Source organism: Elgaria multicarinata, chromosome 17 (genome assembly GCF_023053635.1).
Source record: "Elgaria multicarinata webbii isolate HBS135686 ecotype San Diego chromosome 17, rElgMul1.1.pri, whole genome shotgun sequence".
Lineage (NCBI taxonomy): Eukaryota > Metazoa > Chordata > Lepidosauria > Squamata > Anguidae > Elgaria > Elgaria multicarinata.
This window is the reverse complement of record NC_086187.1, coordinates 25,587,456-25,612,493: the sequence shown is the minus strand read 5'-3', so window position 1 is coordinate 25,612,493 and position 25,038 is coordinate 25,587,456. Positions and strand designations below refer to the sequence as shown.

The following is a 25,038-nucleotide window of genomic DNA, read 5'->3' as shown; positions in this document are numbered from 1 at the left end:
AGTTCTGGTCAGACGGGTTTCTAGGCTTTGAACCCCTTCCAAACTCTGCCAAAACCTGGGTATCCAACATTTCAGAGGCCTTTAAACGTTTTGCAAAAAAAATGTTATGTTGCAATATTGTATGTTTAAGCTTTTCCATCTTTGGCGTCCAGGCGGTAGAGAAATGTAATGAATGAATGAAAGAAAGCGTTGGCCTCCCGGGCTCTCTGAATCCCACAGCCGCCTCCTCCTACCTGTCTCTGAATGATGTTGAGCAGGAAGTCCGGATGCCGGCTGCGGCACAGGAGATGTCCTAAGCGGAGGGACTGATTGAGGCTCTTCACTTGATCCAGGACGGGCTGAGGCGGCCTGCGGGGAGGGCCCCTGCAAGAGGGAAAGAGGCCTCCGTCATCCCCAAATCAGTTCCATTCAGAAGCAAAACCAGGCAGGCAGGGACTAAATGCAGGTATCCCCCATCCTCCAGGCTACATCACCGGATCTGCTGGAGAGTGTTCAGAGGAGGGCAACCAGGATGATCAGGGGTCTGGAAACAAAGCCCTATGAGGAGAGACTGAAAGAACTGGGCATGTTTAGCCTGGAGAAGAGGAGACTGAGGGGAGACCTGAGAGCACTCTTCAAATACTTAAAAGGTTGTCACGCAGAGGAGGGCCAGGATCTCTTCTCGATCCTCCCAGACTGCAGGACACGGAATAACGGGCTCAAGTTAAAGGAAGCCAGATTCCAGCTGGACATCAGGAAAAACTTCCTGACTGTTAGAACAGTACGACAATGGAACCGATGACTTAGGGAGGTGGTGGGCTCTCCCACACTACAGGCCTTCAAGAGGCAGCTGGACAAGCATCTGTCGGGGATGTTTTAGGGTGGATTCCTGCATTGAGCAGGGGGTTGGACTCGATGGCCTTGTAGGCCCCTTCCAACTCTGCTATTCTGTGATTCTATGATTCTATGATCTCCCACAGGTTTTATTCCTCCCCGCTTTGGAAGCTCTGATTGAGTCCCGCCTCGCGTCTCCCTCCCCGGAGCTCTGCCCGTTCCCAGCGGAAGCTGCTCACTGGGGATCCAGACTGGTGAGCTGGGACAGCAAGAGGCTGCTGCTCTCCGTGATGGTCTGCTTGGTGGAGGCGGCAGCCAGGTGGCCCTCGAAGGCGAGGATCTCTTGCTTCTCCCGCTGCGAGATCTGCAGCTCGCGGTTGATCATCTCGGTGCGGGTCTCTTCGTCCGTCAGGGTGCAGGGAGGGTAGGAGTAATTGCTGAGAAGAACAGGGAAAGTGGGCAGCAGTGGAGTTTTTAAAAATGTATCAGCGTCGCAGAGGGGACGGGGCGGCTCGGGAAACTTGGGAGCACTGTCTTCGCACCCGGCCTGCCACTGGGATCAAAGCCATGAAGCTTCAGAGCGTCTCGCCAACTTTGAGTCGCTTCCTGGGGCCAGAAAACTGCCCCTTGAGGCTCCGGGAAAGGGGCGGAGGCTGACCGGGCAACCTGAGCAATCCCTCGTTTGGACTTCAGAGCCAGGAGACTCGCTTGCAGCTCTCCAAGGCCCTGTAACTCTCGCCTGCCTTGCCCTACGGGTTTCCGTGTGACGGGACACGTCCCCGTGCCGCTTCATTAGGGAGCCGGGCTGACTTTTAAGGCCACGGCGCATTTGGAAGCGGTAGCTTCACCAGCAGCCTGAAGTGATACGATCCATCGTACGCCATCAAGACGCCTGCTACATGGATAGCGGAGGCCACGGTTCCTGTGAAACAGGGGTGTTGAACCCCAGGCCCGTGGGCCAAACGCGGCCCGTGTGCAGCTCCCGAGAGGGCCCCACCTCCTCTCCCCTGGCTCCACCTCCTCCCTCCACCGCTGCCAATCGTTTAGCGGTTTCCTGCCTCTTTCATGCTTTCCGCCCCGTTTGAAAAGGTGGAATTGCCCTTCCTAAGATTTAGTTATTGGTCAAAAAGAGCTTTAAGCAAGGACAGGCTGGTGGTTTTGGCCACGCCCACCGCCGGGAGCGGATCCCCGAGAGCTTCTCCGAAACTGAATTCGGCCTTTGGGCTGAAAGAGGTTCAAGACCCGCGAGCGGACGGGAGTCGCTGACTTACTTGGTCATCGCCATTTCCATAAGCATCTTCAGCGTGGGGTACTCCTCCCAGGCAGCGAGACCTAAGACACAGGCGAGGAGTGGGGGGGTCGGGGTGATGCCCTCCAGACGTGTCGGATTACAGCTCCCACTAGCCCCAGCCAAGCATCCCCGGGGATGATGTGGGTTGCGGTCCAACACATCTAAAAGGGTACCATGTTGGGGACGGCCGATAGACTTACTAGACACACGAGATCAGCCTTCCTCAACCTGGGGCGCTCCAGATGTGTTGGACTGCATCTCCCAGAATGCCCCAGCCAGTTGGCTGGGGCATTCTGGGAGTTGTAGTCCAACACATCTGGAGCGCCCCAGGTTGAAGAAGATTGCACTAGATAGACTTACTACTCTCACACACACACAGCACAATCGCACCAGAGCACCCAACATCCGCCCGCTCTTTGCAGAGAGGAAAAGCACCCCCATGTGCGAACACCCACCTATGTTTTCGGGATTGAAGGCGGCTACGACCAGCAACAGAGGCCACGCCTTCCAATAGAGAGTCGAAATGGCCAGATTCGGAGGCTGGTACCTTCGAAGCAAGCAGAACCGAGAAGAGACGTGAGCAGGGTGGGGCGACCACAGAAAAGGGCTCCGTTGGTCCCACTTTCGGATTGTTTCATAACGGAAAGCGGGGAATAAAACTTCACAAATACCTAATTGAAATATTTTTAAAAAACTGCCCTCTGAACTTTGCAGTTCATTATATTTGCACACACACACCTATCCATACACATGTACATTATATAAACACACATGTACAGATATACACGTTTATCTGTTCATGTATATTTATAATTTAACACATATACGTACATATACGTATTCCGGCGCCAAGTAAAAACATGGCTTTTTAACAAAGCCTTTAACGACTAAATTCACCTGGCTCGCACATGGTTTTAACTGTTTTAATTGTTTTTACTGCTTTTAAATGATATACCGGTTTTAACTTGATTAATGGTTTAATTTGTTTTTAGCTGTGTATATTTATTGTTTTATATTGCATGATTTTATCTGTGCACCGCCCTGAGATCCTAGTGATATAGGGTGGAATACAAATGTTTTAAATAAATAATACATACATACATATAACATATATGTATATCGATATACTTTTACATGTACAGCCAGCTCTCTCTCTCTCTCTTGCTCTCTAAATATGTTTGTGTGTGTATGTGTACGCTACACATGTAGTTAGCATATACACTACACGTGTACACTACACATATACATATACACATGTGTATATACTCTACACTACACATATAGCTAGCAGAGATTTTACTTCCCAGCCTTTTCTATTAACAAGAAGACGGCGCTCATCTTTTTCCCCGCTGAGAGCAGCCCGCATGAAAATTTTACCCGGGGGGCAGCTGGATGTTCTCCGGATGGTGATAAGTGCACAGATTCAACACCGCGTCGATGAGCTGGATCCTCTCAACTCTCAAGACTTCCAGATCTGAAGGGAAACAGGAGCCAGTTATGGGTGTGTGTGTGTGTGTGTGTGTGTGTGTGTGTGTGTGTGTGCGGGGGGCAGCCGCTCACTGCCGGTCCAGGCAGAGCCCACGGAAGAACGGCTACGTTGGATTCCCCATTAATGAATGTAACGCATCTATGTGAAACCATACAAGGGCAGGTTGCTAAATACAATAAACTTGGAAAGGAAAGGAACCTCTCGTGCAGGCACTGAGTCATTACTGACTCTTGGAGGGACGCCAGCTTTTGCTGACGTTTTCTTGGCAGGCCTTATAGCGGGGTGGTTTGCCGTTGCCTTCCCCGGCCGTTATTCCCTTTCTCCCAGCTTACTGGGTACTCATTTTACCGACCTTGGGAGGATGGAAGGCTGAGTCGACCCAAGCCGGCTGCCTGAAACCAGCTTCCGCTGGGATCGAACTCAGGCCGTGGGGAGAGTTTCAGCTGCAGAAACTGCTGCTTTGCCACTCTGCGCCACACGAGGCTCATCAATAAACTTGACTTGGACTCAATTCCCCAGAGGGAATTAACTTTGTTGTTTTTGTTTCTAGTCTGATGGGACTTATTCACTTAGTTGATTTATATCTTCCTTTTGGATGGGAGCCCTCAAAACGGCACGCATCACTCGCAGGATGCAACAAGCGAGACCTGTCATGAACAGCTGCCATGTGGGACTGTTCCCGTTCCAGGTTCCAGCCAGCCATGCCCTCTTTCCATTCCCCCTCTCCCAGTTTTCAGTTCCTAAATCCACATTCCATGTCCACTGGACTGTTTGGGAAGGGGTGCCCCTTTGGTATTCCCCCCCCGCCCCGTTAAATATCTGTTGTATTTCTGCAAACCTCAGCATCCCCCTTCTCTGGCATGTGGCGATAGCGTTTTGCCTACATAATGATCGGCACTCAGCCCTAAACACTGCAAATAGCGGGAGTGATGATTCCATTGAAGTCTTATATTTAAAACAAGCAAAAGTCAGCCCTGCCAGAGCAGAAGCAGCCATCTGGTGTTAATTTTGCCTGCTTCCTCCTCTCTCTGACACTTTCCCGGAGGGCAAGCTGGTGTTAGATCCCCCCACGCCCACCCCCACCGGAGAGAGAAGAGGCAGTCCAGTTAGGGCAGTTAAATCCGCTCGCAGTTATTCTTGCTGTAGGGTGGTAGAAGTACCAAGAAGACGACTATTAAGCCAAAACAAGGACATAGGAGGAGCGGAAATATAACTCACGCCTCTGCGGGGCACGGCACACGCCCAGGACCACCCCCCAAACCATCCTTGCCAACCCGCGAGGACCTTACCGTCCGCCTGCACGGCGGCCGCCCTTTTCACCAGGTGGTCGGCGAGCTCCATGGCGTCAGCAGGGCCCAGGGGCAGGTCACGCGACAGCCCGACCACAAGGATGCGCATGAGCGTGTCTTCCAGGATCGGCACTTCGGAGCAGAGGCGGAGGAAGAAGCTGGAGAGGAGGAGGAGAGGGAGGGGTGAAGAGGCCCTGGGCACTTGGCACAGGGGTGCTGGGTGGGATCTCTTCCGACGGGGGTGTCGGAAAGGCGGGAGCCAAGCCGTCAGCAATGCAAACGGCGCCCCCCTCTCCTCGGGCTGGTGGGGCTCTGGGTTCAAGTCGGGGGCCGGGCTTACTTGCGGTCACTCTCGGGGGGCCAGTTGTCCCATTTGTAGTAGGTCTCCGGCTGCTCTGTGAAAAGCACTTTGTGGAGGCTGTTTAAAAACACAGACAGGCAGAGGATGGAATATCAGCAGCTGCTGGGTGGGAAGGCTGTGACTTCAAACGGCCCGGCACGAAGAACCGGAGGCCTCCGGCAATTGACAAGAGACCCTCTACAGCAGCCTTCCTCAACCTGGGGCGCTCCAGATGTGTTGGACTGCATCTCCCAGAATGCCCCAGCCAGCTGCTGGGGCATTCTGGGAGTTGTAGTCCAACACATCTGGAGCACCCCAGGTTGAGGAAGGCTGCTCTACAGGCAAATTGGGGCCTCCACCACCGAGCCCCGCCCCACCCCCAGGGAGAGGCAGCTGCACCCCTCGCTCAGGTCCCATTCGGCCCCTGCTGCCTACCAGTGCACGTAGTCCTTGGGAGCCAGTTTCGAGATGGATGGGACCACCGTGTGCAGCCACCAGACGGCGTCGCGCTGAATCGCTGCGATCTGATTCTGGAAGGAGCGCAGCACCTCCAAGTCTGGGCAAAAGGGCAAAAGGAGTCAGAGGGAACGCCGCCGCCGCCGCCGGGCTCCAGGGCTGCAAATCTAGAAACCGAATGGTGCCCTGCGTCTTGGACGGGCCCCACACCGGGGCGGAACTGGGGCTGGAGGGCCAAATTCGGCGTCTTGCAAACCCCATAATAAAAAAGACGAGCAAGCTTCTACAGCAGCCTACCCCAACCTGGCACCCTCTCGATGGGTTTGGGCTACAACTCCTATCATTCACAGCCCAGTGATGGGGAAGTGTAGTCCAAGCGACAGGATTTGCGTTGGGCGAATCAGAGGCCCGATTCTCGTCTCCCTCACAAGCTCCGCCGCTTCGAGAGCAAAGCGCGGGAAGGCTTCGCTTCCTCTCCCTGGCCCTGTTTTCGGAGGCCGACCAGGTGACAGAGGCGCTTACTCTTTTTCTCTCCTTTGTCCCAGGCGACCCCGGCCTCCTTCACCTGGGCGGTGATGCTGAGCATCATGGAGACGGCCAGCAGGTCCGTGATGTGGATGACAAACCGGTCCTGCCGGAACAAAGAGAGGGACGCCGTCACCCGTGTCCTAACGGGGTCCCAGAGACGACGGCCTGGGGTCGAAGGAGCAGGGAACGTCCCTGAACCTGCTTGTAAACGCACCTTCTCCCAGGCACTTAGCCATATGTAATGACCGTGGGTCTGTTTTTTGGCTCATTGTTTTTAAAGTTGTTGTAGTGGTTTAAAATGTATGCGTATTTTGCTAGTTTTTGTGGGTTTTAATCTTTGTATATTGTTTTTAAGTGTTATTATCTTATGTGAACCGCCCAGAGAGCGTCGGCTATGGGGCGGTATACAAATGATGATGATGATGATGATAATAATAGAATCATAGAATAGAAGAGTTGGAAGGGGCCTACAAGGCCATCGAGTCCAACCCCCTGCTCAGTGCAGGAATCCACCCTAAAGCATCCCCGACAGATGCTTGTCCATCTGCCTCTTGAATGCCTCTAGTGTGGGAGAGCCCACAACCTCCCTAGGGAACTGATTCCATTGTTGTACTGCTCTAACACTCAGGAAGTTTTTCCCGATGTCCAGCTGGAATCTGGCTTCCTTTAACTTGAGCCCGTTATTCCGTGTCCTGCACTCTGGGAGGATCGAGAAGAGATCCTGGCCCTCCTCTGTGTGGCAACCTTTGAAGTATTTGAAGAGTGCTATCATGTCTCCCCTCAATCTTCTCTTCTCCAGGCTAAACATGCCCAGTTCTAATAATAATAATAATAATAATAATAATAATAATAATAATAATAATAATAATTTGGGTGGGAAGGCAGGATAAGCTTGGGATGGCTAAAAGGAAGACGATGGCTTCAAGGATAAGTGAGGAAGGACTTGACACAAGTCAAGAGTTCCGCTTTGAAGTGGGCAGGACTAGGACTGGGGTGTGTGTGAGACACTCTTCCCATTGAAGGGAACCAAGCACAAAGTCATTTCTATCGCAGGTGGAAGGAGCAACCCACTCCTGGATAACCAACTGCTTTTGGTGGGAAGGCTTTGGAACCTTGGCCATGAACCTACCCGGATATTACGCTCAACATCTAAGGTCCTCCTCCGGGTGCCTACTCTGAGGGAAGCTCGGAGGATGGCAACAAGGGACTGGGCCTTTTCAGTGGTGGCCCCCCAATTTTGGAACCATCTCCCCAACCAGGTTTGCCTGGTGCCAACATTGTTATCTTTTGGCGCCAGGTCGAGACTTTTCTCTTCTCCGAGGCATTTAATAGCATATGTGGAGTTTTTTTAACTGACCCCAGAATAGTTGTTTTGAACGGATACTGCCTGTTTTTTTATGCTTTTTATGGTTTAAAATTTTGTATATTTGTTTTTAACGTTCTGTTTAATCTTCGTAAACCACCCAGAGAGCTTCGGCTATGGGGCGGGGTATAGAAATGTCATAAATAAACAAATAAATTAGCTTGGAAGTTAAGACTGGAGAGTCAACGAAGATGATAGCCCAGCGATACAGAATAAAATCAAATGTTCCAGGGAGCAATCGAGCTCAAAATGATGTCGTATCCCCCTTGCCTGGTAAAGAGCGAGGAGAAAAGGAGAGACCAAGGAACCCCAAAAGCTGTGAGAAGGCACTGCAAGGGAGGCGCCGAGACCTTTCACACAGATGCCCCTCCCAGCAGCAGAAGCGAGGGGTGGAAGCCAAGACGCCCGCCATGCTCACCTTGAACTCCATCTCGACATATTGAGACTCCTTCCGTTCCTGCATGAGACCCAGACAGAAAGCCTGGAAGCTGATCTCGTGTTTCGTCTGCTTGATGATCTCCCGGAGCAAGGCCCGCGAAGCCCGCAAGTAATCGTCTTTGTTCGTCAGCAGGTCCTGGAACACCATCGCTAGGAACTGGGGGGGGGGGGGGAGAAAGACCAGGGGAGGCGCTTTACTACAGTAACTGACGGGGGGGGGGGGGGGGGGAAACAGGCAGACCGACAAAGCAGCCCAGTTACAGACGACAATTCAGTTTTATGTATTTTATACTTATTGTTGTTACCTGCCTCGATCCGAACGAAGAGGTGGGTAAATGCAATAATAAATAAAATAAATAAATAAATAAAAGCCTGCAACATAACTGCAGCTACAGAGAACAGTCCCATAAAACACGATCAGAGGGTTATCCCGTTAGGGACGCACAGAAGACACATGGAGGGTAAGCCTGTCTGGGACCAGGATATCTGAGAGAGCGCCTTCTCCCTTCCCAACCTGCCCAGTCACTGAGGACATCCGAGGGCCTGCTTCTGGTGGTTCCATCTAGATCCATCCTCCGATTGGAATCCACCAGGGGAAGAGCCTTCAGTGTGGTGGCTCCCCTCCTGTGGAACTCCCTGCCTCTGGAGGTCAGGCAGGCGCCAACCTTGTACTCCTTTCGCGCCTCCTGAAAACATCTTTATCCCAAGAAGCCTTTCTTTAACATGCAGCCGTGAATCTCTGTTTTTGCTTCTTTTAAATTTTGTTTTAACTGTTTTTATTTTCATTTTACCTTGTACACCGCTCCGAAATTTTTCAATGGGGAGCGGTATAGAAATATTCTAAATAAATAAATAAATAATAATCAGCCCGATGAGCAGGTACTGGCCAGTCCCCTCTGGGATTCCTTGCTGGCCTGCAGGTATCTCCCGAGGCCAGGCCGGCCGGCCACCCGCCTACCTTTGGTGCCAGCTCCGGGCTGTGCTGGAGAACCGTGTAGAGGATCTGCATGTTGTTGGGGTTCCTGGCATTGGAGAGTTCGTTGAAAATCACCGATTTGACCACGGTGCCCAAGTTGTCCCGGTGAGCGTTCAGGAGCTCCCTGCAGGAGGCCAAGTGGAGAATAAGCCCCCCGGCTCTGGCTACCGTTCGCTTTTAGTGGTTGTTCTACCTGCCCAATGAAATGGGCGGGGTGGGTGGGGGGTGCCACGACACCGGCTCTGAACACCAGGCCTGGACGCAGCTACTCCCTGCTCAAGCCAAGCACCACCGCTTGATACGCCTGAGGCGAGGGATAAAAACCACCTTCCTCTAAACTATGTGGAGAAAGGGGTTTATGGAAAAGGATTTCAATATATAAAATAAAACACTGTGAGTTATATGTGCTGAGGTGAATGATTGTCAGAGTGGGTGCGAAATGTGTAAACCTCAGGTGATAAATGCCAAACAGACACGTGGGATTTTTGTGGTAGTCAAAAACAAAATAATTAAAATTTATTTTTAAAAGTTCACAAGCTTTGTTTCAAAATAAAACGTTTAAAAACTTTTTTTGAAACCTTTCATCCAATCCTTCCACTCATTCACATACGCGCTTTCCTTTCCCTCACGCAATCACGCTTGAGCTTTCTTTATTGTCTGTATTGATTAATATACATCAACTACGTGCACACCACACTCCAAAGACTCCACTCTCTACACTGACTCTCAGATTTCCAAGAACTTAAGTACCCTAAACACAGAGAGCACTAAAGACTTTAAGAAAGCCTTCCTCAACCTGGGGCGCTCCAGATGTGTTGGACTGCATCTCCCAGAATGCCCCAGCCAGCTGGCTGGGGCATTCTGGGAGTTGTAGTCCAACACATCTGGAGCGCCCCAGGTTGAGGAAGGCTGCTCTAAAAAGTCCCCTCCAATCCCTTCCGTCCTTCCCTTATATATCCCTCCTCCCCCTCCCAAGACATTCTAACTCCGCCCACTCAGACCAACATTCTAAAAACCCCAGACTTACAAACTGCAGACATACATTTGGGAACTGACTTGTGGGGTGTCACGCCTCCTCCAGATTAGCCCTCCGTTAATGGCCACCAGTCTCTTTCCCAGCCTCTGCCGTATAAAAGGTTGCTGCCTTTTCCCCTTCTCCCACAAGCAGGAATCCGTCTGTTTCGTCTGTGTTCAGACGATAAAGCGGAAAGGTTCCGTTGGCCTAGATCCTGCCCGCCTACCTGATGCAGAGCATGTAATGGTTGAGTAGGACTTTGGGTTTCACCCGGATTTTGATCAGGTTGGAGACCACCTCCACGTCCTCAGAGCTGTGGGTGTTGCAATTCATGCAGATCGACATGAGCAAGTCCTGGCCCGGTCTATTGAGCTGAAGACAGGAGGAGTTTTAGAGGGGGGCGGAATGAGCTACAACAGCAAATGCCACGCTAATAGAATAAACACAGACAGACAATGACCGGGTTCACACAACACCATAACCCACACTCAGGGTCCAGTGTGAGTTGTCGTTGGAACATGGGTTGTTGCGTTGCCTGAACCCAGCTGCGCTAGCAAACCATGGTTTGTGAACCATGAACAATCCACGAAGAGAACCTCTGGTTGGGTTGTAAACTGCAGGTTGTTTGTGACGATGAACCGGAGCTTTGGGAACGATGCAGAAAGGTTTGGTAGAGTCAAAAGTGGATTCATTCAGCTCCCGCAAGACTCCAGAGTGGGGTTTAGAATCTGGAATAGATTCTGCAATCTGATCCACGCATGAGCAAAGTGGGCGAGGAGCGGCCAGGAGAGATCCCCAGGCGATGCCGCACGTGTGCTGCTTTTGGAACGGCCTGGAGCCAGCCAGAATCCAACAATTCCCCGGTCTTTCCCAGGATCCTGTCTGCCCTGTGCAGTTTATGTCCTGTATTCTGGAGGGGAAAGACTCCACCTCTCCCCCAAGTTCAAATAATCAAGACAGGTTTCATCACACAGTGATATGGAGCTCACTACCACAAGTTGTAGTGAAGGCTCATTACCCTCGGGAGCGAGAAAGGTTTAAAGCAGGGGTGGGCAACTTCTCTCGCAAAACTCTAGAACCCGGCAGGGTCATCCCATGACGCTGACTGGTGGGAGATTCAGGACAGAAAAAAGGAAGGACTTCTTCACACAGCCAGAGTTAAACTATGGAACTCACTATAGTTTGGATTGCCAGGATTCGATCATTTCTGTCTGTCTCTTCTGCCAAGACGCTTGTTCATGCACTGGTTATTTCACGGTTGGACTACTGCAACCTTCTTCTCACTGGCCTTCCTTCTTCTCACATCAGTCCGTTGGTTTCTGTTCACCACTCTGCCGCAAAGATCATCTTCTTGGCTCGCCGCTCTGACCATGTTACTCCGCTTCTGAAATCTCTTCATTGGCTTCCAATTCACTTCAGAATCCAATATAAACTTCTGCTGTTGACCTACAAAGCTTTTCACTGTCTAGCTCCTTCCTCTCTCTCCTCTCTCATCTCACACTGTTGCCCCGCTCGTGCTCTTCGCTCCTCTGATGCCATGTTTCTCGCCTGCCCAAGGGCCTCTACTTCCCTTGCTCGGCTTCGTCCATTCTCTTCTGCTGCCCCTTACGCCTGGAACGCTCTTCCAGAACATTTGAGAACTACAAGTTCAACCGCAGCTTTTAAAGCTCAGCTAAAAACTTTTCTTTTTCCTAAAGCTTTTAAAACTTGATGTTGTGCAGACTTCTACTGTTACTTTCTACTGTTAGTTTTACCCTACCCTGTGCCTGCTTACCCTACCCTGTACCTGTTGGCATTCTCTTCCCCTCCTTATTGTTTTACTATGATTTTATTAGATTGTAAGCCTATGCGGCAGGGTCTTGCTATTTACTGTTTTACTCTGTACAGCACCATGTACATTGATGGTGCTATATAAATAAATAAATAAATAATAATAATAATAATAATAATAATAATAATAATAATACCACAAGATGTTGTGATGGTCACCGATTTGGAAGGCCTTAAAAGGGGGTTGGATAAATTCCTGGAGGCGAAGGCTATCCATGGCTACTAGCCCTGATGGCTGTGTGCTACCTCCAGTATCCGAGGCAGTAAGCCTGGGTGCACCAGTTGCTGGGGAACATGGGTGGGAGGGTGCTGTTGCACCATGTCCTGCTGGGCGGTTTCCCGTGGGCAGCTGGCCGGCCACTGTGTGAACAGAGTGCTGGACTAGATTTATTTATATACCGCCCCACAGCCGAAGCTCTTTGGGCGGTTTACAAAAGTTAAAAACAGCGAGCGTTAAAAAAGTATACAAAATTTAAAACCATCAAAAATATTAAAACAACAGTTCTGGGGCCCATTTAAAAACAAACAAACTTAGCATATGTTGTTAAACGCCGTGAAATGCCTGGGAGAAGGGAAAAGACGGAGCCTGGGCCTGAACCAGGCTCAGGGCTCTTCTGATGTTCTTCGAAGCCTTTACCTTGGGGTTTTGCAGCCAGATCTCCAGCCTCTGCACGGCCATTAGCCGGATCTCTTTGTAGCCACAAGTGGCGGTGAGCAGGCGCAAGAGATTCCGGGAGACGTTATCCATCACCTGGCGCCGGTTGATCTGTTCCCGCAGCATGTCCAGGACGTATTCTTCCACGCTCTCAGCGAGGTCGTCGTACCTGGGTGAAGAGTATTCAGAAGTGAATGGCCGTTCATACCTAAAGGACTGTAGGCAACTAAATCAACAGGTCTAGGAACTTGAGAATCCCTCCAATATTAATCAAAACCATCCCCCCTTCCCTATGTAGCCAGGGAGGCAGGTAATTCAAATATTGCCTCTTTAGTAGAGGTCCAATTCCCCTCCCCCCAGTTCCATTTTCGTTTAGGAGCAGCCATTACACCCAGTTGCAGCAGAGGGAGAGGTGAAAAGCAGGTCCCCCTCCACAGGTTCTGCACAGAGACTGGCTCCATTGGGCTCCTCCCCTAGCAGCAGCATCAGGCTGCAGCAGAGGGAGCGCTGAAACTGCAGGGCACACTCCATCAGCTGTGCTGAGACACCAGCTCCCTTTAGCTCCTCGTTCTCCCTGAATTGTTTCCATTCAGCCTGGGCAAAAAAACGGGGGCCGCTTTTACAAAGTCCCCTCTGCTTTTAGTAGGACGCTGTCCCACCTTGCAAGGCAGTGTCAGGATGGACCTGCCAAAACACACTCCCACGGAGAAGGGGGTAATAATTCTCAAACGGCAACTGATAAGGATGCTCAGGTGTGGAGGCAGGGGCGGAGAAAGGAAGAACCAGCTCTTTCCAGCCCTACAAACTGTAACGCACGCTACAAGTGTCAACCATTTTCAAATCCTGTTTCGCTGCCATGGCTCCAAATCAAGGACCCCAGGAAAGAGAAATCCGGGGAAGGGGCTGCAAGACTCTCACAAACAATGCTCACAAGGAGACCATGCCCAGAATTGTCTTTGAAAAAAAAAGGTGACTGTTGAACCAGAGGTTTGGGTCGGTATTTTAATGATCTCGTGGCATGGGGTTTGATTTCTGCGCCACCAGCTGGCTTAGACAGTTTTGAAAGGCGCAGCGCAAAATTGTAAGGAATAAAAATGCTCAGAATGTATCGCACAGAGTGGAGGTCAGCTTACTGGTTCCCAGCTAGCCAATTGGTCAGGCTTTTTCCTGGACCTGGAAAACCTGGTGCCTCTATCCCACTTGCCAGGAGTGGGTAACTTGTGTTTCCCCCCCCCCTTGATGTTTTGGCCTACAATTCTCATCATCCCTAGCCCAGCATACTCAACCAGCGAAGGTTACCTACCCAAACACAGTCGCATCAACTATGATTTCCTTTGGTACCGATTTACTTAAGGGCACACTGACCCTCAATGTATGCATAGCGGTCCAATAATGTCAGAAAGGACCTTTGTACCTGGGCATCAGCTGTCCCTCTTGTTCTGGGCTCATCTTGTCCTCAGCAATCAACAGCTCGCTCTGGCTATCCTCCTCTTCCGGCATGGAGGGATGCGGGCTGTTCCCTGAAGGAAGAGCCAGAACTCACCTTAAAGTACGCAGAGGCCCTCGGCTGCAACCGGACATCGCAATAATCCATGACTCGTGCGCACACACACACACACACTCTCCAGCAGAGAACAAAATGAGGTGTTGGGTTTTAATTATTTCAACATCATTCGTTCGTCAGTTGCAAGCCAGGCCATAGAATAATAGAATAGTAGAGTTGGAAGGAGCCTACAAGGCCATCGAGTCCATCCCCCTGCTCATTGCAGGAATCTACCCTAAAGTATCCCTGTCCAGCTGCCTCTTGAAGGCCTCTAGTGTGGGAGAGCCCACAACCTCCTTAGGTAACTGGTTCCAATGTCATACTGCTCTAACAGTCAGGAAGTTTCTCCTGATGTCCAGCTGGAATCTGGCTTCCTTTAACTTGAGCCCGTTATTCCGTGTCCTGCACTCTGGGAGGATCGAGAAGAGATCCTGGCCCTCCGCTGTGTGACAACCTTTTAAGTATTTGAAGAGTGCTATCATGTCTCCCCACAATCTTCTCTTCTCCAGGCTAAACATGCCCAGTTCTTTCAGTCTCTCTTCATAGGGCATTGATTCCAGACCCCTGACCATACTGGTAAATCAATTGCAATTGTTATTAGCATTTAAATGGGCAGATGGCCCGATGGCACGGCTCTGTTTCATTCTGGCCCCAGCTCTCGGGCTGCTCAGAGTAGCCAGGCCCCAGGCCTTGCTAACCACTTTCGGCGAAACTTAAAAATGTGCTGATTCTGGTAACCTTCCCTCTTTGTCCTTCCCTCGCTTGCCAAAACCCACTCATCTCCCCCCCTCCGATTAACGGCTTTACCGGCGCTGAGATCCCCTCCGCTGCGGCCAACCTCCCCGTGTAACAAAATGCTTTTAGGGGGCATCTTGGTGCTGAACGCCGTCTGGATGTTCTCCACAAAGGTCTTGCAGTGGGGGCTGTCCACCCAGATGCGTTCCCCCAGGGAGTCCTCAATGTACACCTGCAAGGTAAGCGAAAGGCAAACGTCTCTGTGTCACGCCGCGCAACATGCCTCCTCCCGCGTAGCTCCAAAAGAGCAGGTCACCTTTCTAGATCCTGAAGCTCCACAATCCAGGGAACTACATTGTAGCTATCAAAAAAAAAGGGTGCGGGTTGGAACAGGGAGGGAGAACCCAAATGAAGAAGACAGATCTCTACCATCTGGACGTGTATCAGCTGGTGAAGAGTATTCAGAAGTGAATGGCCGTTCATACCCAAAGGACTGTAGGCAACTAAATCAACAGGTCTAGGAACTTGAGAATCCCTCCAATATTAACCAAAACCATCCCCCATTCCCTATGTAGCCAGGGAGGCAGGTAATTCAAATATTGCCTCTTTAGTAGAGGTCCAATTCCCCTCCCCCCAGTTCCTTTTTCGTTTAGGAGCAGCCATTACACCCAGTTGCAGCAGAGGGAGAGGTGATAAGTAGGTCCCCCTCCACAGGTTCTGCAGAGACACTGGCTCCATCGGGTTCCTCCCCTAGCAGCAGCATCAGGCTGCAGCAGAGGGAGCGCTGAAACTGCAGGGCACACTCCATCAGCTGTGCTGAGACACCAGCTCCTTTTGGCTCCTCGTTCCCCCTGAATTGTTTCCATTCAGCCTGGTCCTTATAAGAACTTTGTAACTTTAAAGAACCGCTGTCCAAACTTGCTTCCCCCACACCTTCTTCCTACCCCATCGCTTTTTCCTTTCGTGTTGTGTCCTTTAGATTGTAAGTTTATCTTGTTGGTTACGAACCTTGTCTGAGCCACACTGAAAGGCCTGACGCTGCAGAGCAGGGCAAAAAGGCTTTAACTAACGACATAAACGTTTCAGACAGGGGTTGAGGAAACTTCTGCCTGCATCCAGGATTCGTAGTATCCCATGGAAGCATTATCCCCCGAACTTGGCGCACCTTGACAAAGATCTCAGGCCAATTTTCATCCTCCTCGTACGCCGCCATGAGAAGGTTACAGGCCAAGACAGACACCAAGCTGTTCCCTTTGGCTTTGAAGTTGATGGTGGCATCTCGGCGGAGGAGGCTGCACAGCGCCTACGATACCAAAACACCCGTGAGCACAAGAACCAGCGGAGAGCCCAAACACCCGGAATCACAGCCAATGCTTGTGGGGGCTGGGGGGTCAGTTTGAGGGAGGGATCAGGAATAGCAGGTCAGCCAAAAGACAAGCTTCAAAATAGGCACTGTCACACAGAAGCAAAGAAATCCACCTTTCTCAACAACAAAGCTTAGCAATGAATATCCCTTTAACGCAATTGCCATCCTTCTAGCGATTGTTCTGAACAGCAAAATATTACATTTCCATGTTTTTTAATTTCACTTTTTCATAAAGGGCCCAAGAGAAAATGGGTAGGTATCCAATGTTAGTCCTACACAGAGCAGACCCATTGAAATGAATAGGACAGAAATTAGTCATGACTAACTTCAGCCCCATTCATTTCAATGGGTCTTCTCCACATAGGACTAACACCAGATACTACCCTATATGTGTGTATATATTGCTGTGAACCACCTAGAGAGCTTTGGCTATTGGGCGGTATAGAAATGAAATAAATTACATATTTATATGTAGATATGAATTAAAAAATATAGATCTTCTCCCCCAGGTGACTCCGTATTTCTAATCGCGCCCTATTAGGCGTCAAGCCCGCCTCTCACCTCAATCACTCCTTCTGTGGCGAAGATGTTGGGCTTGATTTTCGCCAGGTACATCAGGCTCAAGTACAGGGTGGTGTCAGGTTTGGCCCGATTGATCTTCAGCTGCCTCACGGCCCCGCACAGCACCCCTTCGATGCGGTCATCGTTGCCTTCGGCTTCGGCGGCCTCGATCTCATCCAGAAGGATGGTTGGGGCCACTGCGAACAGAGGCGAACCAGGATGAGACCCTTCCAGGGCAGGGGGTACAGATCCTCTATGAACCAGGGATCAGATTGCAACTCGGAGAAGCTCTCGGGGGCTGAATTTCAGTGGCGAGCAGGCCTGAAGGGGAAAGCGGGCAGGGCGAAGACACCAGCCTGCTTTCGCTTAAAGCGTTTACTAAGCCAGGAAGCTACCCAATGGCCCCTGGTGGGAGGAAAAAGGATCAGGCCAGGGTGTGTGTGTGTGGCCCTCTGAGGAAACCCGGAGCCCCTGAGCCTCACATTCTGCACCCCTGCTCTGGTTTCAGAGCTCTCAACCAATTAACTCTTGCATTTTTAGCCAATCACAATAACTGTTACAGACGTTCCATGCCAATGATATCTAGAAGATATGAAAAAGGAACCGTTTCGTTGGACGATACCGGAAGTAGCCAGACTTTCTGGCAAGTACATAGAAAATCATAGAAAAGCAGAGTTGGAAGGGGCCTACAAGGCCATCGAGTCCAGCCCCCTGCTCAATGCAGGAATCCACCTTAAAGCATCCCTGACAGATGGCTGTCCAGCTGCCTCTTGAATGTCTCTAGTGTGGGAGAGCCCACAACCTCACTAGGTAACAGATTCCATTGTTGTACTGCTCTAACAGTCAGGAAGTTTTTCCTGATGTCCAGCTGGAATCTGGCTTCCTTTAACTTGAGCCCGTGAACAACACAAGCCAAGTGTTGTTCCCCGCCTCGATCCAGAGAGAGAAGTGGGTAATAAATGAATAAATATTATTATTAGCCAAATCCGAAGTATGATAGAATATGAGTGGATGGACGGCTGGCCGGGATCTACAGGGAGCTCTCTGGGTGATTCAAAGTATTTATTTATTTATTTATTTATTAAAACATTTGTATCCCGCCCTATTATCATTGGGATCTCTGAGCAGTGTACAAATAAGATTGACTGGCATACAGACAGATTTATTGCAGTAGATCACCAAGGATTCCCGACAACTGTTTCTTTAACTATAGCAACAACTCTCCCCTCCCCAAATCAGGCTGCTGAGTTGAAGACACACAGACACACACCCCGCTTTACCTTCGATGGGGATCACCGAGGGCTCCTTGATGGAGGGCGAAATGGCCCGTTTCTCAGCCACGGCAGCCTCTGCCAGGCGCCCCAAGGCGCTGAGGGGGGGCGTCGAGGACAGCTTGGGGCGCTTGGCCAGCCCAGTCAGTCCTGAAGTGCTGGACAAGGTGGTGGCGGCCTCCCGTTTCCGCTCAGAGGGCAGCCCGGCCGAAGCCGGCTTGAGCAACGCTGCGGCTGCTTTCGATTCATTGGCCTGGCTTTTCGAACCCAAGGCAATGAAATCACCCGGAGGGGGGTGGCCTAGGAGAAAAAACGGAGATCGGTCAGTGGAAATTTAAAAACCAACAATATATACACACATAGAGTGCGTTGACCTAATTCTTCCTTGAGAGAAGGCCACACAAATCACAGTTACTCACAGCAAGGAGGAACGCTGGATTAACCATGAAGCTAAGTAGGCTACGATGCAGATGGTGGAAGCAGAAGACCTGGATAATCCAAAAGGTTTAATCACACAATATGTGTTCTACGTAGGAATCCCCCAAGAAGAGCAAAATCCCTCTGCTTTGTGATAGTTTAAAAAGTCAGTCAAACGTCACGTAAGTGAAACTATCACTCCATCTAGGCTGCTAGTACCAGCATCAGTTCTGAAGCTCCGTGCAAAGGATCTACAGAAACTAACACTTGTAAGCTCCTTGGGGCAGGGACCGGTCCTCGTGCACTTAGCGAAGTGCCTTGCAGAACGATGGCACAGCATGAATCTAAATAAGACAGCAGGATGCAATGTTCACTCAGAAGGAAATCCCCCATTCATTCCAGTGGGATCTGCTCCCGATTAAGCATACTCAGGACCGCAGCTACAGACAGCCTGAGCGTGACAAATGCATGTTGACTCCAGAGCAAATCTCCATTTGCTCCCGGGGAAATGTGCCTAAGGAGCACCACAGTGCAGCCTGACCATGTGCAGGCGTGGATCTGAAAAATCCCCCATTCATCCCCATGGACGTGAGCAATGCACGTTGGCGCCGGAGCAAAGCCCGATTCATTTCTGGTGTGTGTGTGTTTGTGTGTGGGAGGGAGAGATTTACTCCCGAGGAAGCCTATTTGGGGATCGCAGCTGACAGGCAGCCTGGGTGTGAGCAATGCACGTTGGCGCCGGAGCAAAGCCCCATTCATTCCTGGTGTGTGTGTGTGTGTGTGTGTGTGTGTTAGAAAACATGTTCTTTCTCTTGTGGGCGAAGCCGATTGAAGCCCCAAGAAACCAGCCAGCAGGCAAAAGTGGAGGCCAAAACAAATCAATTTATTGGTTTAACTGTTTGCAAATCAGGGTGCGGAAGCGTATAGCAGACCGGACAAAAGGTGTAGGATGCGGTCACCTTTTATACCTCTGAGTAAACAACACTCTGGTGGTCAGCATTTGTCTATACTATGCATGTGCCTCCGTTATCTAGCCCATTATGTTGCTGTTTCCTCTACATGTAGGGTGACCCTATGAAAAGGAGGACAGGGGGCTCCTGTATCTTTAACAGTTGTATTGAAAAGGGAATTTCAGCAGGTGTCATTTGTATGCATGCAGCACCTGGTGAAATTCCCACTTCATCACCACAGTTAAAGCTGCAGGAGCCCTGCTCCCTTTTAAATCTGGTCACTCTAGTATAGCTCCTGCAGCTTTAACTGCTGTGATGAAGAGGGGATTGTCACCAGGTTCCCCATATATCCAAATGACACCTGCTGAAATCCCCTTTTCTACGCAACTGTTAAAGATACAGGAGCCCTGTCCTCCTTTTCATAGGGTCACCCTATCTACATGTCTTGTTTCTAACTGACTCGTCCTTCCTCAGAAGAACAACGGCTCTTCTCTGTCTCTGTGTCTCTTCTCTGCTCCGGGCCTTTCTCGCTTAGAGCTAATGGCGTCACTCTGGCTCTTACGGGGGGGGGGAGGGATTTACTCCCGAGGAAGCGCGCCCAGGGCCTCCCTCCCTCCCTCCCCGGCAGGCGTGCTTCGGATCTGCACCACCGGAGGCTTCCAGGCAGCAGGGAAACGGCCCCGCTCCCTGCCCCGAGGGGCTTCCAAACCCATCAAGGGCCGCTTAGAGCAAACCCGGCAGTCCTTGTACACCGGGGGGGGGGTCGGAGGGAGGGGGGTCGGGAATGTGGGGGTCACGTTCACGTAGCCCCCCCCCAGCGCCCCCTCACTCACCGGAGGGTTTGGCGACGGCGCTAGGACGGCGCGCGGCCGCGGGCTTCGGGCGGTTCATCCTGCCTGCGGGGCCGCTCCTTAGTGGGCGGGGCTCCGGGTATAACGTGAGGGGGGCGACTGACACCCCCTCCCCTCTGTCTCCCGTCGGATTTAAGCCCCCGGTGCCATTTTTTTTCTGAGCCGGAACCGGAAGTCGAGCCAGCCATGAACCCGGAACCAAAACACGGCACGCCGTGCCGGCTCCTTGCCGCGTGCTCCGCGCCACCGCGCGGCTGGGAGGCAGAACTGCACCCTCTCCTCTCCCACAGGGAGGAGGAAACTGCTACGAAGACCAGTGCCGCGGCGCCGCCTCTTGGTCAGGACGGGGCGATGCAGGCTCGCAAATCGGCAGAAGGGAGGCGCTCGGCGGCGCCACCTCGTGGCCGCCGGCGGCGGGAGGATCGCTGCGAAGGTGTCTCTCTGGTCCGCCGATGGGTAGATTCATTGGGGTCGGCGTTGCGTTAAAGGGAAGGAGTCTCCGTGTGTGCGTTTGACAACTGGAGTGCAGAAATGGAGAGGCAGCGATTGGGATAGAAGGAGCGGCTTCACCTGTGGTATTTCTGCCTGTCGGCTTTAGCCTGCCGTCTGTTCCATCCTCTCGAAATCCAACAGAGAGCCGTCTACTCTCTTTCCCAGGACATGAAATATCTCCATCACATTCTTATTATTATTTGAAGCAAAGCTCCAAACGAGAGAGAGGCTCAGGTGAAACTCATTTGCCATTCAGGGCGAATGGGAGCAAAATTAAACAGAGGGGGAAGAAAGTTCCATCCACACTGATTTTAGCAATTTACTTGGAAAACCCCAATTAACTTGTTCGATTTTCTAGCAACAATCCAGCAAATACAGTACTTCCGGTTTATCTACTGCTTTCACCTCTTCAAAGTGCTTCACATACATTGTGTTGTTGTCATCTTTGCAACAATTCTGTAAGTAGGGCGACCCTATGAAGAGGAGGACAGGGCTCCTGTCTCTTTAACAGTTGCATAGAAAAGGGAATTTCAGCAGGTGTCATTTGTATATACGGAGAACCTGGTGAAATTCCCTCTTCATCACAACAGTTAAAGCTGCAGGAGTTATACTAGAGTGACCAGATTTAAAAGAGGGCAGGGCACCTGCAGCTTTAACTGTTGTGATGAAGAGGGAATGTCACCAGGTTCCCCATATATACAAATGACACCTGCTGAAATTCCCTTTTCAATACAACTGTTAAAGATACAGGAGCCTTGTCCTCCTTTTCATAGGGTCACCCTACTGTAAGGTAGGTGGCTAGATAAGATAGGTCAGTGCTGCTTCCTCAACCTGCTGCTCTCCAGATGTGTTGGACTACAACTCCCAGAATTCCCTGAGCATTGGCCACGCTGGCAGGGGCTGATGGGATTTGAGTTCCAAAACATTCGGAAGGCACTGGGTTGGAGAACCCGGATATAGTTCATGGGGTAAGCAATCCTCCAGATGCCTGCACTACATCTCCCATCTGCCCCAGTCAACATGGCTACTAGACCAGAATGCTAGGTGTTGTTGTCTATAACATCTGGAGGGCACCAGGTTGCTTTTCCCATAAGGATAATCCTTGATCATCATAGATTAGGTAGGTACATACGGATTAGATTATCTAAAAGATATAGGTATCTTTAAAAATAGAGATATTGGAGGAAAAGGTGAAGCAGCCAAGCCAACTCCATCAGCTGTGTTGGGACTATCTGCCATTTGCCTCCTTCTCTCCTAGAACTCTATCTGGCCATTCTACCTGGTCATTACATGGTTTTTACATAAATATAGGAAAAACCAGTGCCTGAATTTCTTAGTTTTTCTCTTCCATTCTCACCCTTCTGTATGGTGTCTATTAGACATCTTGTTTTCTAATCTTTGTACAGCACATAGAAATGTTACGTGCTTAATTACTAAGAAGACACGAATGCTGGGGAGCATGGGCTCTATCCAGAGAATCACACCACGTCAGTTTCAACTTCTGTATTTTATTTTGACACAAAAATTGGGGGGGAACGAATCAAGCAGATGTGTTTATTTAATTTTTTTTTCAAAGAGGCACAAATCTAACTCTCCCCCCCCATCTCCCAATGCCCAAACATGCCCCCCCCCCCAAAAAACCCCACAGGGCAGCATGTGTCATTGGCCACAGGTGTCATTCCTCCCCCCCCCCCCTTGGCTGCAATCCATGGGCCAATGACAACAAGAGATGGCTAGCGAGGGCAAAATGGCGGGCTAGTCCAAGATGCCTCTCCATTGGGAGCTACGTGACAAGACAGCCGTAGCTAAAAAAAAGCTCCCAGATTGCACGTCCACCTCATAGCCTTAGTGTCCCTAACGGCTGTTTCATGGCCACTTCACCTTCTGGTTAGGCAGCAAAGAACATATACAGGCCAGCCGACCCCTTTCTAGCCTCGTTAGCCGCTGGTGGCAAGTTAGGATGCCAGAGCTGCTTGCTAACGCCAAAGCCTTTAAGCTGCAGCCCTCTGCAGGCTTTCTTGTAAATAAGTCCCAATGAGCATAGCAGGGCTTGCTTCTGAGTAAACATGCACAGGATTGTGCCACAGAGCTACCGGTTTAACCAAATCAAGCTTTATGGCACAATCCTCTGCATGTTTACTCAGAAGTAAGTCCCCCCAAGTTCCATGGGGTTTACTCCCAGTTAGGTGTAGCGAAGATGCAGCCTTACAATGCAGTCCTACACTCCACTTACTCTTGCTGCCTTAGGATCCCAACTATGCTACACTGATGTCATACCAGTGCTAGCAGCACTGCTGGATCATGGCTCTTACCCATCCCTTAAATTCATGAATGCAAACTTTAACTGGTGGCGCTGAAAATTAAGGGCACACTTGTTTCTTTCAAGCCTATTTTTTTGGTTTAGATATCTATATTACTGTAAGACAGTGTGAATGAAAAGAAAACAGTAAAGATTGCTCTCTGTTTCTAACAATAGGATGGATCTAGATTTAGTCATACTCAGAGTAGGCCACCTAAAACCAACGGCACTTAATGTAGTCCTGCCTGCCTTAACTCCCATTTATTTCAATGGACCTCCTCTAGGTACTACTAACTGGATCTAATTTTTTGTTACTGAATCATAAATTCACCTCCTTATTTTAATTGGCTAAAAGGCAGGCAATCAGCTGAAAACTCTTGCGTCGTTAGCGCTAATTAAACAGCAAATCAACTTAACACAATGACTAGAAGCCCAGGAAGGCGAACATAGAGATTTTGGCTCACAAAACTGCAGATATGAGGAAGGCGGGCTTTGTATAGAAAATAGTGCAACTGAGGGGTGAGGGTGGGGGGATTCCTCTGTGCATTTTAGTAAACTGCAGAGACATTCAGACTGTGGGTGAGTTCAGGGCTGGCCCAAATGCCCTCGGCGACCCAAGCACAGTGCCAGTAAAGCAGCAGTGAGCTGAGAGATCCACTCCAAGATCCCGCCCTGGTTGGTGTGATACACAAATCGCACCCCCTCCTGACCTGGGAGGCATTTAATGAAAGGGGTCTTGAGGCAAACCTCTCTGATGATGCAGGGCAGCCCACCTGGGCAGCAACGCAGCCCTTTTGTGCGCTCGGATACATAACAATGGAATCTATTGCTCGAGTACCCAGTGGTGTGAGTCACCCTGCATCATGGCATCTTGAACAGTGGGAGCCAAGCAGATTTGGTTACTACTGGAAGTGGCTTTCGAGCCAGCCCTGTGGGTCATTAAAGCTCTCCTCCCCTGGCCCCCCATGAACAAAGCAGCATTATTACAGGGTGAAAACCCACAATTACCTTTGTGGATTTTATCAAGGATATTGGCAAATCAGGGCACCGGCTTTTGAAGTTCAATACATGTTGATGTTCTGTACGTTTTATAAAGAGCGGTGTTGTGCAGCAGACAGAACTCCGGGGCATCTCTGTTTTTGAAGCTGGGGTCTTAAGTCTAGTGAGCAAACTTGGACCCTGTGGGTGCCCAGGGCTCAGAGCCCTGTATCGGCACAGAAGGGAAATGAAACGTGAGACATAGGACCCTCTGGGTGGGCCAATTGCCTGGTCAGAGGTGTTGCAATTTCTACCTGTTGCAGTTCCTGGCTTGGATAAACCATCCCACATTAGGGCCCGGGGACGGTCGTGTCAAACCGACAGCCTTTCCCCGCTCAGGATGGCCTGGCAGATGCAGTCTTGGGGCTTGGTTTTCGCCCAGCCTTGCTAAACAAGATCTTTTAAAATGGAAATGCTTGGGACGGATGTTGGCATGCATAGCCCCTCCACTCCTCATGCAGTAGTGGAGACAGCCTCGTAGGAAGTAGCAACGTGTCGCGACCCAGCGCTCCTGTAAAAAAATACGAATCTTACACTCTCAGGAATGCGGCTGACGCTTCTCCCTTTCCGACAAAGCCACGAAGCACCGTCCGACACGCAGAAGGGAGCGTGGGATGTAGAAGCAGCGTGCGAAGGACTCCCACCGAGCAAGGCGCAGAGGAGAAGCAGGAGATTCTTGGCAGAGATGCGTTAAAAGCTGAAGCGGCAGGGATGAAAGTCATGTCCTTTCCCGAGCAGATGCAAAGAGCAGGGGACGGGGCGGCCACAAGGGCCCTCCAGTGTGCGGTGACCCCACTCGGACGTTTGGCACAGTCTGCTCGCTACACTACATTCATAGACGGCCGGAGCAGCGGGAGTTTTGCCCATCCTCACATCCATCGTACGGAGAAGCCCTGGCTGAGGATGAGCTGGAGGTCACTCACGGTGAGAACCTACGGGAACGATTGGAGAAGACAGGTGGGGTTAATTGTATTTCTAGTATTTATAACCCCCGATTCTCTGTTGTAATAATTGAAAGTCGTTATTCGTTAA

General features: G+C 50.6%; 2 protein-coding genes across 7 annotated transcripts in view; both read right to left on the bottom strand.

Annotated features, from left to right (window-relative positions):
• Positions 1-20,276, bottom strand: part of INTS1 (integrator complex subunit 1) — a 59,807-nt gene extending 39,531 nt beyond the window's left edge. The window contains exons 1-19 of the mRNA XM_063143531.1: positions 20,160-20,276; positions 17,969-18,259; positions 16,689-16,885; positions 15,927-16,064; positions 14,834-14,993; positions 13,898-14,003; positions 12,466-12,652; positions 10,225-10,370; positions 8,966-9,107; positions 7,988-8,164; positions 6,201-6,309; positions 5,658-5,778; positions 5,223-5,300; positions 4,883-5,040; positions 3,482-3,578; positions 2,560-2,651; positions 2,085-2,145; positions 1,053-1,250; positions 234-363 (exon numbers count right to left, since the gene is read on the bottom strand). Coding sequence (XP_062999601.1) covers positions 234-363; positions 1,053-1,250; positions 2,085-2,145; positions 2,560-2,651; positions 3,482-3,578; positions 4,883-5,040; positions 5,223-5,300; positions 5,658-5,778; positions 6,201-6,309; positions 7,988-8,164; positions 8,966-9,107; positions 10,225-10,370; positions 12,466-12,652; positions 13,898-14,003; positions 14,834-14,993; positions 15,927-16,064; positions 16,689-16,885; positions 17,969-18,259; positions 20,160-20,217 — 2,646 coding nt within the window. The 5' untranslated portion in view covers positions 20,218-20,276. The remainder of the gene's footprint in view (positions 1-233; positions 364-1,052; positions 1,251-2,084; positions 2,146-2,559; positions 2,652-3,481; positions 3,579-4,882; positions 5,041-5,222; positions 5,301-5,657; positions 5,779-6,200; positions 6,310-7,987; positions 8,165-8,965; positions 9,108-10,224; positions 10,371-12,465; positions 12,653-13,897; positions 14,004-14,833; positions 14,994-15,926; positions 16,065-16,688; positions 16,886-17,968; positions 18,260-20,159) is intronic.
• A 1,881-nt stretch (positions 20,277-22,157) lies between these two features.
• Positions 22,158-25,038, bottom strand: part of LOC134410353 (lysosomal alpha-glucosidase-like) — a 37,976-nt gene continuing 35,095 nt past the window's right edge. For all 6 annotated transcript variants that reach the window (XM_063143570.1, XM_063143571.1, XM_063143573.1 and 3 more), the window contains exon 21: positions 22,158-24,938. In XM_063143570.1, the coding sequence (XP_062999640.1) occupies positions 24,876-24,938 (63 nt within the window). In that variant the 3' untranslated portion in view covers positions 22,158-24,875. The remainder of the gene's footprint in view (positions 24,939-25,038) is intronic.